Source organism: Manihot esculenta, chromosome 14 (assembly GCF_001659605.2).
Source record: "Manihot esculenta cultivar AM560-2 chromosome 14, M.esculenta_v8, whole genome shotgun sequence".
Taxonomy (NCBI): Eukaryota; Viridiplantae; Streptophyta; class Magnoliopsida; order Malpighiales; family Euphorbiaceae; genus Manihot; species Manihot esculenta.
In genome coordinates this window covers 21124553-21139552 of record NC_035174.2, presented here as the reverse complement: position 1 = coordinate 21139552, position 15000 = coordinate 21124553, and the positions used below count along the sequence as shown (strand labels likewise).

The 15000-nt window shown below is 32.3% G+C and overlaps 2 protein-coding genes across 3 annotated transcripts; both read left to right on the top strand.

Annotated features, from left to right (window-relative positions):
• The first annotated feature begins 313 nt into the window (after nt 1–313).
• LOC110620090 (protein ALTERED PHOSPHATE STARVATION RESPONSE 1) lies at nt 314–5324 on the top strand. 2 transcript variants are annotated; one of them, XM_021763671.2, is made up of 5 exons: nt 314–470; nt 1419–2680; nt 3437–3648; nt 3872–4095; nt 4384–5324. In XM_021763671.2, exons 2-5 carry the CDS (start codon nt 1549–1551, stop codon nt 5075–5077), a joined length of 2262 nt encoding a protein of 753 aa, XP_021619363.1. In that variant the 5' UTR covers nt 314–470; nt 1419–1548; the 3' UTR covers nt 5078–5324. The 2 variants fall into 2 exon arrangements, with proteins under 2 accessions (XP_021619363.1, XP_021619364.1); XM_021763672.2 differs by lacking the exon at nt 314–470 and adding an exon at nt 477–1295.
• A 6034-nt stretch (nt 5325–11358) lies between these two features.
• LOC110621457 lies at nt 11359–13692 on the top strand. Its single transcript, XM_021765739.1, has 3 exons — nt 11359–11454; nt 11506–12775; nt 12878–13692. The coding sequence occupies exons 1-3, from the start codon at nt 11359–11361 to the stop codon at nt 13690–13692; spliced, it is 2181 nt and encodes a 726-aa protein (XP_021621431.1).
• Nucleotides 13693–15000: the final 1308 nt, after the last annotated feature.

The window sequence follows — 15000 nt, the reverse complement described above, 5'->3', positions numbered from 1 at the left end:
CCACAATATCTATTAAAATATAATAATAATATAATAACATTAATAAATTTAGTTTGAGAATAAAATCTAAATTTAAGAGATTTTTAATTTTATTTTTAATTTTTAATCTCATTTAAAAAAAAAACGGTATAATAATAAAAAATAAATAGATAATAAATTCCAGGTGCATCGTCGATGGAATGGAATTGGGCACACAGATCGATGGCATTAATGTGATAAAAGCGAAATATGAAGGGCATTTATTTGTAGCTGTCATATTCTGTTCTTACTCATCCTATTCTTGTGCTCTTTTCCAGTTTCTCTTTTCTATTTTATTTTATTTTATTTTTCTCATTCCTTCATCTTTGATTTTTGACCGTTGCTTCTCTCTCAACGTTTCTCTCTGTCTCTGTGGCTCTCTGTTGGTGACTTGCTGAACCAGTTAGCTAAGCTCTGTTCTTATTCCCGCCTACGTTACCTTCACACCCAAGGTTATGATCCTTCTCTGTGTAGTCTGTAATCCCTTCTTCTCATTGCCTGTGTATCCTTTGACTCACAATGTTCATAAGTTCTTCCATTTTCCATGGAAAAATGGAGTTTGCTGTAGTTTCTTCTTCTTCTTCTTCTTCCAGTGATTTATGATGATCTGAAATGGGTTTTTGTTTTTGTTTTATCTTTTTAATTTTCCTGTTAATATTTCAAATGGGTCGTCATCCTTCTGTTCGAATTTGTTTTTCCACCGTTGATAATCTCTGCATTTATATTCTAATGATGGTTATTTTTTATAAATAAAATTTGTTATTTTTCTTTACTAGTTCAGGGTTCATACTGCAGATTTTCTACTGTGAATTTGATCAGTCAGAAACAGTTCTCTTTATCTTTATGCTATTTTAGAAAAACCTTTATATTCTTTTGTTGTTTCTTTCTCTTTTACTACCTCGAAACTACAAATCATAATTCTTCAATTTGACCATCCCTTAATCATTTCTATCTTTCATCACTATTCTCTTTTTGTATTTTACCACATATCTTCTTGTAAATTCTTCACCTATATTATTTTTTTCAAAAAAGAAAAGAAAAATAAATTTCTACTTTTTTTAATTTTTTGTTCTCTGTTGGAATATGAAGTGTTTGAGTTCTTGGGTTATTGAGAATTAATAGAGAAAAGCATGAAAAACAAAAGAATCTCCGGTTTCTTTGATCTGTTATGCAAGTTAGAAATGTATAGTGACTTGAAAACAAAGAAAAGAAGCACCACCTCTTTTTGAAATCATTCTTGTATATAGAAATGTAGAAAAGAAAGCATAAACATATCTGTAAGTCTAGCTCTTTTGAGCATTCTGATTTCTGAGGAAATTCTTTTCCCATTGCTTGCTTTGTATGTGTTTGATATTTGTTAACAATGGACTAGATGTAACTTCTTTGCTTTTCTTCAACAGTTGTTGAAAATTCATATGATTCTGGTGAGATATAAGAAGGGCTACTGTTGGGATTTTTGTTCAATCCAGTAAACTTCACAGGGAAAGGGAAATAGAAAGGGAAAGGAAAGAGAGAGAGAGAAAGTAAGAAATGGGATGTTCTACATCAAAGCTGGATGATGAAGAGGCAGTTCAGCTTTGTAAAGATAGAAAACGTTTCATTAAGCAGGCTGTAGAGCAAAGAACAAAGTTTGCCTCTGGACACTTAGCTTATATACAGTCCTTGAGAAGAGTTTCAGCAGCTCTTCGTGAGTATGTTGATGGAGATGAGCCTAGAGAATTCTTGCTAGATTCATTTATAACTCCACCCTTTACCCCTATAAAGAAAACAAGTCCAGGTTTCGTCTCAATTTCACCTGGATCATTTTCACAATCATCTCTTCAGTCCAGACCTAATTCAACTTTGAAAGTTAACTACCTAAGGTCTGGGGGGAACCAAGCAGTTGCAGTTGAGGAGAGGCCTCAATCACCGGAAACTGTTCGAATTGAAGCTTACTCTCCTGTGCACCATTATGGGATGAATGGATTCTTTACAATGCAATCCCCACCAGTGTATTCATCATTCTTTTCTTATTCCCCCAATAACAGGCCCAATATTCCTCCCCCTTCACCTCAAACTTCACAGTGGGATGGTTTTTGGAATCCATTTTCCTCACTGGATTACTATGGCTATCCTTCTCGAAGTAGCCTTGATCAGATGGTGATGGATGATGACACTAGAGGACTAAGGCAAGTTCGAGAAGAAGAAGGGATTCCTGATTTAGAAGATGAAACTGAACAAGAAGAACTATATAACAAGGTAAATGCAACAGAGGAGCAAGCTAAAGTTGATCCCGGTTATAATAGAGAAGAAGTTCTTGTTGAAGACGTCAATGAGGATGAGGATGAGGATGATGACAAGGATGAAACTGATAGTGGAAGTGAATGTGAACATGAAATGAGAGGACTACAATCACAAGGTAGTGCAAAGATAGAATTATCACGAGCTCAAAATTCCAGACAGGTTGAAGTTCGAAATCAAGAAATGCCAGTTGGTGAAGGTGAAGGTAAAGTAGAAACTCCGGCTTTTACTGTCTATGTAAACCGGAGGCCAACAAGCATGGCAGAAGTTATCAAGGATCTTGAATATCAATTCACAATTGCTTGTGATTCAGCCAAGGAGGTTTCAGCATTATTAGAGTCTGGTAAATCTCAATACGCACCAATGTCAAATGAGCTCACAGGTTAGAGAATACTAAACCAGCAGCTTCTATTAACTTGACTAGAGAAAATCTATGAATTCATGTGTTACATCTAACAACTACGTCCATGAGTGGTTCACATTTGGATTGCAAAAGTATGACAGGTTTAGCGAACGACATATGATCTGAGAAGAATCAACTAATGTTGATACTAATTGTTAATATTAATAGCTTCAAAAAATATTTTAGGGGCTATGTATGGCTTGGCCTCTTCAGTAGGGGAAATAAAGTTGAAAAGGTGTTGCCGTATTTGAACTTCCTGATGATAATTTGAATTTTCTCCATTAAAGTTTTATGTTCTTTTTTTCTTTTTCCTTTCCAAGTGGTGATCTAAAATACATCGACCCTAATTAATTCTGTATCAAGTCAAAGCAAAGAAACAGAACTTGGGATTTTTAACTGTAACACCTACGTATCCTTTACAAGACAAAGACTTCCCTACTAAACTGAAGGGAATCAGTGTTTTTATAGTATAAAATAAATGAATTGAAGAAACAATGTTGTGAGAACTCCAAATGCGTTCTAACATATCTCAACATTTTTCTTATCAGATTTTTCTTGAACATAATGATGTGGAAAATAAAGTGCTTATTCTATCCATTCTAGACTTCTAGTTACAAAAATACATGCCATAATGCAGAGAAGTGAACCCTTCTCCACACTACCATTTGTAGTGCTAGTCATCTATAGCAGTTATAAGGATTCTGCATACTAATTGAAAACTTTTTGCTTCTACAGCTATTAAAATGCTGAATCCAGTAGCATTGTTCCGCTCAGCTTCATCTCGTTCATCATCATCGAGACATTTTATCAATTCCTCGAGTTCTAGAGATGAAGGTTATGAAAGCAGTAGCGACTTCTCTGAAGAATCCTGCATTCTTTCTGGTAGCCACCAATCAGTACTTGATAGATTATATGTCTGGGAGAAGAAACTCTATGATGAAGTCAAGGTATACTTGTAAACTTTCTAGCTTGCATTTATTGCCCAAAGTTTTAAAGCATAGAATTACCGTCTGCAAACTCCTCTGTAGACTTTTCAACTCGGTAAAAAATTACATGTATCTCTTGTTAAAACATACTTCCTGTCAAATCCAATATATTGAATATAGTTCTCCTAGTCATTGTATCGTTTCATTATTAATGTACCAAAATTTTCATTTGCTACTTGAACAGTCGGGAGAAAGAGTTCGAATTGCATATGAGAAGAAACAAATGCAACTCAGGAACCAAGATGTAAAAGGGGAAGAACCTTCTGTGGTGGACAAAACAGGAGTAGCCATTAGAGATCTGTACACCCAATTACAAGTTTCAATTCACTCAGCTGAAGCTGTTTCAAAAAGAATAGAAGCTTTACGGGATGAAGAATTGCAGCCTCAACTTTTGGAATTAGTGCAAGGGTATACCACTCATCTTCCCGCATTAATTTTATAGAACATGAAAGCTATTCTCAATGCAAGAAGCATGCATAATCAAGTTAGTGTTATTGCTAAAATGTTTTAATGCAGAAGTAGAAACATCAGATCTCTAATAATTATTGTCGGAAAATTTGTAAAACTTTTTTTTTCTGAAAAAAAAAAAAAGGAAACCTAAGATTCTTTTTAGTGACCTCAAAGCTTTGAACAATAAGAAACCAAGGAAATCATCCTCTAATCTGTCATGCTTATTCTTCTATTCACATACTACAGGTTAGCAAGAATGTGGAAAGTAATGGTAGAATGCCATCAGTCACAAAAGCAGACATTAGATGAGGCAAAACTTTTACTAGCGGGAACACCTTCAAAATTAGATGCAAAAAGGCGCTCCTCCATGTCGTTTGTTGATCCTCAAAGACTAGCTAGATCAGCTGCCAATCTCGAGTCGGAACTGAGGAATTGGCGAGCCTGTTTTGAAGCATGGATCACTTCTCAACGATCCTATATGCACGCACTAACCGGGTGGCTTCTCAGGTGTGTTAGATCAGATCCTGACACATCAAAATTACCATTCTCTCCTCGTCGGTCCAGTGGGACATTTCCAATATTTGGACTTTGTATTCAATGGTCAAGGTTTCTTGATAGCATTCAGGAGAAGCCAGTTCTTGATGGAATGGACTTTTTTGCTGCTGGGATGGGATCTCTTTATGCACAGCAGCTAAGAGATGATCCTCTCAGGAGTGGGTCAAAGAGATATGGTGCTGGATTGTTGAATGAACCAGGATCAAATATGGAACTGGTGGAGGTTGGTGAAGTAGAAGAGGTGGTGACAGCAGAGAAAATGGCTGAAGTTGCCATAAGGGTACTGTGTGCTGGAATGTCTGTTGCAATGAGTTCTCTCACAGAATTTGCTGTTAGTTCTGCTGAGGGATTTGCAGAACTTGTTAAGCAGTGGGACAATGCCTGAGTTAGTTATGATATTCTGGTAGATAGTTAGGTAATGGTTGTCAATGTAATTATTTGTTGAAATACAATTGACAAAGCCACAAAAGAGGAAATATAGGGCAATTGCTTCTTCTGCTAACATAACATACTCAGCTTCATTTAATTCACCAAGATTTACAATAAAAGGGGGAAAAATCTCAACATGTTCCATTTTCATCAGATACTTTCATCCTCATAATATAAAATTCAATCAGGATTATTTTATTTCTTTTTATGCTTCTCTTTTCTTTATATTTTTATTTTTTGCCTGTTTATTCTCATTACTATCAATATAAATCTAATATATATGTATAATTTTTAGCTCCTCTTGCTCTCAGCTTCTTTCTTTATAGTAAAATTCTCAAGAAATTCCAACTCAAGCTCATCATCATCCACCATAATCATTGCCAAAACAACTAAAGCTTTAGGCTCATCATGCTTAGAATCCTCAATTTCAAGTTACTTTTCTGCTTCAACATAGACCAACCAGGCTACCCTATTGGCGGCAATCCATTTATTATTAGAGAAAATATGAAATATTACCAAAATCTAAAAATGCAAAGAATATATGGGTTTTTTTTTTTTTTACTTTTATATTTTATAATTTTTGTCCAATTAAAAAATGATAATTATTTTAGAATAAATGTTTTTTTATTTATTTTTTAATTATATCCTAAATTTATTTATTTATTTTTTAATTATATCCATCTTTAATATAAGAAGAGAACTTTAAATTCTATTAAAACAAAAAATTATTATTTGAGTTAAATGTTAAAGAGATATTTTGAATTCTTAATTAAGAAAAAAATAAACAATTAATAAGAATAGTCAACTTATATATTAATTATAATATTAAAAAAAGACAATAATTTGATACATCTTAAAATAAAAAATTATGAGATGAAAATAATAGAATATAATGACCACTGGATTTCTCCATTCCATTACGAGACCGGGCCGATAGTAGCAGCCCACAATCAGGAGGTTTCTAAGCCCCCGAATAAGTAAGGCTCAATCCGTTTATTCTCCTGATCGAACTCCTATTTAAGCCACTCAATCAGACCAGCCCGACTCATTTCAGCTTTAAAGCCAGCCCTTTCCTAGGTTCCGTTCATTTTCCCTCAAATTCGGTCATAAGAAGAAAAGACTGCGGATCCAGTCATTTCGCAGCCCTGCCCACTCACGCGCCGAAGGGAATTAAATGCTTGCCTGACACAGGGATGGTCCTGGGGTTATCCCTACGTACGGACCTGCATCAAGAGGCAGGTATTGCTATAGCGGAGAGGCCATTTCACGTGAGGGGGAAGAAATAGGATAAAAGGGGGAAGAAATAGGATAAAAGGGGGAAATATTCTGCTCTGGGGCTAAATTTTTTCTAAGTTCACAAAATTCTTATAAAACCTTATTTTCTGGATCTCAGATCATTAAAATATATGAGTATTTATAAAGTTAAAAATTCTAAACTAAATAGAAATAAATTCTAGAGTTTTTTTACCTGTAATTCATCATTTATATTACATAGTTACATCTCGCAGGAAAACACTATCACAATAGAAAATACAAATTCACTTATTGATAATGCAAGGTAATAAGTCTGTTAAATAAAGTTTAATTGTCACGTTAGCAATAATATTTTTCCGACGAGAAATTCACTAAGCAAAACATATAAATTGCGAGAGCAATATAAAAAATAATCACAATCAAAACCCTGATTTTTCAGGTACTATATAGCAGCATATACTATGGCAGAATTTATTTTACATTAATAAACTGAAAGTCCATATTATATATCAATTATATCGACATCCATACGATATATGCAGAGGCGGAGGGACAGTTCGGCAAGGGGCACGTGCCGTACCGGCGACCGGAAAATATTTTGAAGGGAGATGAAGGTGCCGCAGCGGCGCAGCCGGTGGTGCCACACTGCAGTGGTGAATGAAAGGTACCGGCTCCGCCACTGAATACATGCTTCCTCTACCATAATTGCAATTGAATAAGATCTGATGGCTGAAAAGAAAATTTAATAAAAATATCATGCTACTGTAATAAATCAAAATTAATAAAAATATGACATAACGTATCTCTAGAATTACCTAGAGCTACACCTCTGCATATAAGAAGAAAAATATTTTAATCATAAAAAAAAATATAAAAGAAGTTAAAAATGATTTTTCTGAAATCAGCGGACCAATGTCTATACAACCATGTTGAAACAGTTCGGCCGAATCAGATTCAAATAATTTTTGAATATACTTTTTTTTTAATTCAAAATAGTTAATTTAAATTATTTAGTAAATTTTCTACTAACTATTATATATGATTCCGATTTATTATACTCGGTTAACGGAAAACAGCTGGCTTTCACAACCATGTGGCATTACACAGCTTGTCAAGAGCCACTTTGTTAACAGCTTCACCATTTGACCTTGCAAATCAGCAAACCCAGGCCGTGTTGTAGACTAGCCGATGAGCCCCTTTTTTATAAACTGCAACACAAGACCACCAATGGCCAACTGAAACAACAAAACTCATAGAAAATTGCTTCCTTTCTATCGCGATCCTTGGTTTTCTAGATTCAAGATCATAAAGAAAATAAAAAATGATGTTATTCTCTTAAATTTAATATTCTGAAATCTAGAATAAACAATGATGTTATTCTTTTAAATCTAATATTCTGAAATCTAGAAAATAAGATTTATGGTTTATATATGTAAGTTTGAGTTTATTCTTTTTTTTTTGTCTGTTAGTGATACCTAATGGCCTCACAGCTACAATACTCTCCATCATACAGTTCCATACATACGAAAACGTCATACGCCAGACGGCCATTTAATTCTCTCCGGCGCGCGTGTAGACAAGGCTGGGATTTGCTATCCTTTCTCCGATCGCATTTCAGGACCGAACTCGTAGTGGACAGGCTGGGATTTATGAGTGACTCAATTCACTTAATAAGATTAAGTCAGGACTAAAGAAACCGGACAGACCCATCTAAAAAATTTTATGGGCCTCGGACCAATACTGCTCTTGCGAGCCTGATCTCGTATTAAAATGATAAAATTCAGCGGTTATCAAAACCTAAATCTGATTATATTATAAGTAGATTACATCCTACATCTAATGTAAAATTTTTCAGTAAATAATTATTTGTTGAGTATTTTACATTGTAGTCTCTGGAATATAATAAAATTCACAATTCAATCTTTATTTTTTTTAATAATAAACAATTTATTTTTTAAATTTTATTTTATTAATAAAATAGTTCTTTTATTAAATTCACTGTCAGTAATCACAAATTGAAAAAATTAATTCAAATGAAGGGGACTAAATTATTGTAAGACTAAATTATTATAAAAACTAAAGAGATTAAATTGTTATAAAAAGTAAAATATGAAAGGATAAACTTTTATCGTCTAACAGTGAATTTTAATAGGAAGAATATTTTGTTAACATAATAAAATCTTAGGGGATATTATTTTTTATTAAAATATTAGAGGCTAAATTATAGATTAGTTAGACCTCAAGAACTATATCATAAGTTACTTTTTTTTTTTTTGAAATAGTAAGTTACCCATTATTTTTTAATAATATTAGTGATTCATTTAATTATAATAAATTACAGTAAAATAATTTATATTTTTTTTAGAATATCTGCATTGATCTAATCTAGTATGATTTTGCATTCTTGAAATAAGTTATATCAGATCACATAAAAATAAACTTTCTTATATGATTTTTTTTTTTCCAAAAATCACATTATAAAAACTTTCTTATAATTATATGGTTAACGTTAACCTCTGTATTTTTTTGGTTAGAAATTGAAGTTTTAGAGAGAAATGTGGATCCATTATGTGATTCCAGCTACGAACTGTTCATCTGAGAATTCTTAGAGGAAGACATGCAGCAAAATCCTTTCTTTTGGCAATGATTTTGCCGTGAAAATTGGATCTGCATGTATGGACAAGTTCTTGCCATAAAGAACCCATTTATTGGAGCGATTATATACTACAATGATTGTTCCACGTAAACAACCACATATGGACAAGTTCTTCCCATAAAGGACCCATTTATTGGTGCGATTATATACTACAATGATTATTGTAACACGTAAACAATTTTATAAATTTAATTTAATAATAAATATATTTAAATAAATCTAAAAGGTTAATTTTACTCCCTCAATTCTATATAGTATAATAAGTTAATAAAAAATTAATAAATACATACCACATAAACATATTATATAATACTATTATTGTCTATAATTTTCTTATTTATATTGATATAATTAGGGATGGCAACGGATCAGATATTTTTGGGTACCCGATCCGACCGAACCCTAATAAAACGGATTTGGATAGTTATAATCGGGTTTGAGATGAGTTTGTGTTTTAAAAATAATACCCGTTGCGGGTTCGGATCGGATTCGGGTTTTATGTACAGGGTACCCACTATCCAAACCCATTTATATAAATAATTAATTTAATATAAAAAATATATTTTACAATAATATTTATAAATTTTTTTATATATTTTTATTTAAAAATTTAAATTTAAATATTTTTTAGAAATATTAAATTTTTTAAATGAAAATTATTAATAAAGAATATTTTTTATATAAATTATTAATTAAAATATATAAGATTAAACGGATTCGGATTTTATTCGGATAATAATAATCGAATTTGGAACGGATTCGGATAGTTTAAATTAATTTTTAATCGGATTCGGATATTACTAATATAAATCAGGTTCGGATTTGGATAGTTTAATTTTCGCGGGTACCCTATCCATTTACATCCCTAGATATAATCTCCGTAAACTTATTTTGTTCAAAACTAAATAAATTTTTATCTCTTAAAAAATGAAAGAATGGTTATGAAAATGAAGGATTTCTGGTTTATAGATAAAAATAAAATATAGAGAATTTTTAATTGATTATAAAAGTATTAAATATTTTAACTAATTAGATTAAATTTTAAAGACATCTAAGTAATTACCCATTAAAAAAGTATGAGTCACCCATTAATTAAATCATTTGAAGTATTAAGAATACAGTATAATATTACATTAAATTAAGTTAATTAAGTAATTAATTGAGGCTACATATCACATGTAGTTGAGAACTTGAAATTTTATACAGGTATGCATGCAAAATTTTATGCAGGTATGATTTTTTTTCCTCATTTAGAGATTTTGAGAAATTATATATAGAGTATATCTAAAATTTAAGAGGAAATATTTTACTATTTAATAACTAATTTAAGGTAATCTAAACTAATCAAGTTAGTAAATAAAAACATATAAATCTATTAATAAATTTATAAATAATTGACATGCATGCAAATGTCACAGGGTGCAGAAATCTCTGCACCCGCTAGGAAATATCACGTGGACATGTTCCGCACTTTGAGTGCCGAACATGTCCTCCACATTCACACCGCTCCAACCGCCCAATGGCCTGCATTTAAAATAATTCGGCAGTAAAACTGCTGAACTATACTCCCACCCGTCTATAAATACACCTCAAATTGCTACCTTCTTATCGTTAAGTTTATTTTCACTCTCGTCTCAAATTGCTACCTTCTTATCATCTTTATTATCAAGTTTATTCTCTCTTTCTCTCGTATCTTATTACTTGTTTCAACTCGACTTTTAAAAAAAATCAACAGTAAGTTTTAGATATTTTTTATTATAAATTAAAATTTTTTTTATTTTTATTGTAAATTTTGTAATGAAAAATAAATTATTAATAAAATTTTTTTTTGCAGGAATTAGAACATTTAATTTCATTAATTATATCGATTCAAACATAATTGAGTGATTCATATTTGAAAGGTAAGTACATAAAAATTCTTATTTTTTTTAAATAAGTATATCATATTTGTTGTGTGTAATTTTGATTTATTATAATTTTAAAAAATGAAAAAATATTTTTTAGCAATTATGGAAATATTGAATTTATAGATTTTTTTTTTAAATTTTTATCAGAAAAATGGCAGTTCCTGCATATGCTAATATTCATTGAGATGGAAATATTATAAATTGTTCTCATGGATACGATTACGATGGAAGTTTTTCAAATATTGTTCTCATGGGTAAACGGATAAGTTTTAATCAATTGGTCGGAAAATTGCTCGTGCCATTGGATTATTTGAGAATAATGAATATGTAGAGACAATTAGTTTTAGAAAGCCTACAATTGTGGATGGATTCTTAAAATTTGAATGCATAGAGATATGAGGTGAAAATGATGTATCTAGCATGTTTAATTACTTATATCAAATTGGTGGTCTACCTGGTATAGAGATATATGTTAAGATACTTCGTTGTGCTGATGCGACGAATGAGCATGCTAATGTAGGTCCATCTGGAACTGCTGTGGAATCAAATGTTGAGCAATGTGAATAGCAAAATATAGTGGATGATTATGGTTTATCTGATAGTCTTGGAGGGCCTTCAAATAATTTATATGATAGAGTGGAGGATGAGGACGAGGATGATGACGACGATTCATGGATGTCAACTGAGGATGATGATGATGGTGATAATCGTCAGGAGGATAGTAGGAGTGAATCTCGATATTATAACACTCAATTTCCTAATCCTATTGTGCATATTGTTCATCCTCCCCCATACGCAAAAATAGATTTCGATTTGCTTAGGGTGGATCCGTATAATAGGCTAGAAGGTCGTTCCTTTTGGGATCCTTCTAAAGAGTTTTCAGTTGGGATGATATTTTCTTCAAGAGATGCAGTGGCTGCGGCTGCAAAAGAATATCACCTAAAGCATCATCACCAATTTTGTTATCATGAAACAAGAGAGAAGACTTATTCAATAAAGTGTAAAGACAAAGATAGTGGGTGTGCATGGAGGCTTCGAGCATCCAAGAAACAAGGGGAGGATATATGGAAAATTACGAGATACACTGGGCCGCACACATGCACAAATCCTCAGTTGACGAAAAATCATAGCCAATTGGATGAAAATTTCATTTGTTCATTCATATTTGCATTAATTGAACAGCAGCCCGATATAAAAATTGTTACCCTACAAGCTGAAATGAGGGATAAATTTGGCTACGAGCCGTCTTATCAAAAAACATGGAAAGCAAAGAATAAGGCAATTGCAAGACTTTATGAGGGTTGGAATGAATCATACAGTCGTTTGCGTAGATTCATGACCGCTCTTCATCATTTTAACCCAGAAACAGTATACATGATTGAAGATAATCCACATTGGATAAATGTGCAATTAAATTCTATGTGTCGTGTATTTGACCGTATGTTTTGGGCTTTTAAGCAATCGATTGAGGGATTTAAACATTGCCGACCTGTAATCTCAATCGATGGGACATTCCTATATGGAAAATACACCGGATGTATACTGTGTGCAACTGCACTCGATGGAAATAATCAACTATTTCGATTAGTTTTTGCCATTGTTGATAAAGAGGATGGTGACAATTGGTTGTGGTTTATGAATTGCTTGAGGATCTTTGTGACCAATCGAGAAGATTTGTGTGTAATTTCATATCGTTATGCTGGAATTCTTAAGGCAATGCAGAAATATTGGTGGAAACCTCCAGTTGGTCATCACCGTTACTGCATCAGACATGTTTTGAGTAATTACAATAAAACATTCAAAAATGCATCAATAAAGGAAGTATTGCGCAAGGCAGGTATGTGTCATGTTTTAATAAGATGTTTACTGTCTTTTTTTAATTTAATTTCACTTTTGACCTATGCAAATTTTATCTTGAGTAACTTGTCATTCATATCAGCCAATGAAAACCAGAAGAGAAAGTTTTACGAGGCAATGAACAATATTAGGGAGGTGCATCCTGAATCATATGATTGGGCAGTGAAGATAAATTTAGAGAAATGGACGAGATCACATGATGGTGGACAGAGGTACGGGGTGATGACAACAAACATGACTGAATCCCTTAATGGCATGATGAAAGAATTTCGGGCGTTGCCTATAACGGTAATGGTTGAAAAAAATTTTTACCAGTGTGTCCATTATTTTGATACGCGAAGAACAACTTTTTTAGAACAACAAAGCAAGAGCTATATTTTCAGTCAGTTTTGCAGTGAAACTCTGCGTGCTAATGCAATTAAGGCGAATGGACATAGAGTTAGACGGTTCAATAGTCAGACCATGGTTTGCGAAATAATTACTGCAAATGGTAGGCAAAAGCAAGTGGTCAAACTCATGGATCAAACATGCACATGTGACAAATTTCAGGAGATAAGGATACCATGTTCACATGCTATTACTGCATGCATGTCACATTCAATTGATTACGAACAATTTGTATCTGACTATTATAAATTGGATCGTATCATCCAATGTTATGCGTACACATTCCATCCTCTTGGACATCTTGACTATTGGCCTACAGCAGATGGACTTCCTCTTGTTCCTGACATTGCTAGAATAAGAAAGAAGGGTCGGCCGAGATCTTCTAAAATACGTAATGAGATGGACTGGAGGTCAAACAAAATAAAAGAAACGTCGAGAGTCCATTGTTCCATATGTGGCAGGGTGGGGCACAATAAGAAAACTTGTATGGGTGGGAAATCAAGTAGATAAATATTGATCATTTCATGTAATTATTAAGTTATTTTGAATATATTAGTTTATTTTTATGACATAAGAAATATTTAAGAATTTGAAACATAATTAAATATTGAAATGTAAGTTAAATTTAATTTTTGTAAAAACCATAATTTTTTATTAATAATTTTTGTAAAAACCATATTTTATGAAATTTATGAGCATGATTGCACAATTGTACCATGAATTATTGAATTCAAACAAAATTTATAATATCAGTAAATTTAATAGCAAAAAGTATCGTTATAAAGCAATTAATTTAAATTGTTAAAAGAAAACAATTTAAAATTGATAAAATTTAAGATTTTGTTTTTACCATTTGTAAAGAAAAAAAAATCATTGAATATAATTCAGACGGTGTATGCAACTCCTTTTTCCCCTTTCACACAATTTACAAAGATATTTCCTTTCATCAGAAGATAAAATTATAATATGCTAAACCAAAAGTAACCCAACATTCAAACGATTCAAATAAATAAAATTTCAGGAAAAAATAAATTCATGTACACTTATTTTTCCAGTCATTCTCTTAATTATTCACCATGATTATTGCTGTCTTTAAGAAGACTTCTCTCTCGTTTGAATGCATTTAAAAGATCAATGCCAAGACCAACATTGAGCAGATTCATTCCAGCCATCCCAACATAGAGCAAGCGGCAACTCTACACCTTTTTTAAACTTGGGAGCATCTCTTATTAACTTGATGGTGACGAGGATGTGAGACACACATCTTACAAAATTTACATAGCCACAAATAATCTATTCAAATCGTAATCTCAGATAACCAAGAACAAACTATATGATTATAAACATATCCGCATCAACCCGAACAAGGTAAATAAAAAAAAAAAATCAAACAATATCCTATCAAAATGCATAATTGATTAAAAATAAAAAATTACACGCACCAATTTAAAATATGGAATGATATCAGTTACAGCTTTCTAAAGTCTCCGCCAAATAAATCATGCCTAATAACCACCTGCATTATCCGAAATGATAGTGAATCATAATAATCAATCAATATCTTTCAATAGGCCCAACTAAATACCTGCTCGGGTATAATTAATAAACATAATTAAAATAATTAAAATAAAACACTTTGTACATACATAGTCAATTCACAGTCAGTGATGATCAACAATACCACATCCTCGATGTCTCCTCTCATGTGGCTCCCGTAAGCGACCGTGCCAGGGTCCCCATGCAAGAAATTGCTGGGGATCCAGATCTTCCTGTGTCGGTGCATTGAAACCTGGATCATGCACCACAGCTGCAGATGGA

Coding starts and splice junctions, on each gene's coding strand:
- LOC110621457 (XM_021765739.1), top strand. CDS start 11,359: ATGTTTAATTACTTATATCAAATTGGTGGTCTACCTGGTATAGAGATA. Junction 11,455..11,505: donor CGACGAATGAGCATGCTAAT/GTAGGTCCATCT, acceptor CAATGTGAATAG/CAAAATATAGTGGATGATTA. Junction 12,776..12,877: donor GGAAGTATTGCGCAAGGCAG/GTATGTGTCATG, acceptor CATTCATATCAG/CCAATGAAAACCAGAAGAGA.
- LOC110620090 (XM_021763671.2), top strand. CDS start 1,549: ATGGGATGTTCTACATCAAAGCTGGATGATGAAGAGGCAGTTCAGCTT. Junction 2,681..3,436: donor AATGTCAAATGAGCTCACAG/GTTAGAGAATAC, acceptor TTGCTTCTACAG/CTATTAAAATGCTGAATCCA. Junction 3,649..3,871: donor AACTCTATGATGAAGTCAAG/GTATACTTGTAA, acceptor CTACTTGAACAG/TCGGGAGAAAGAGTTCGAAT.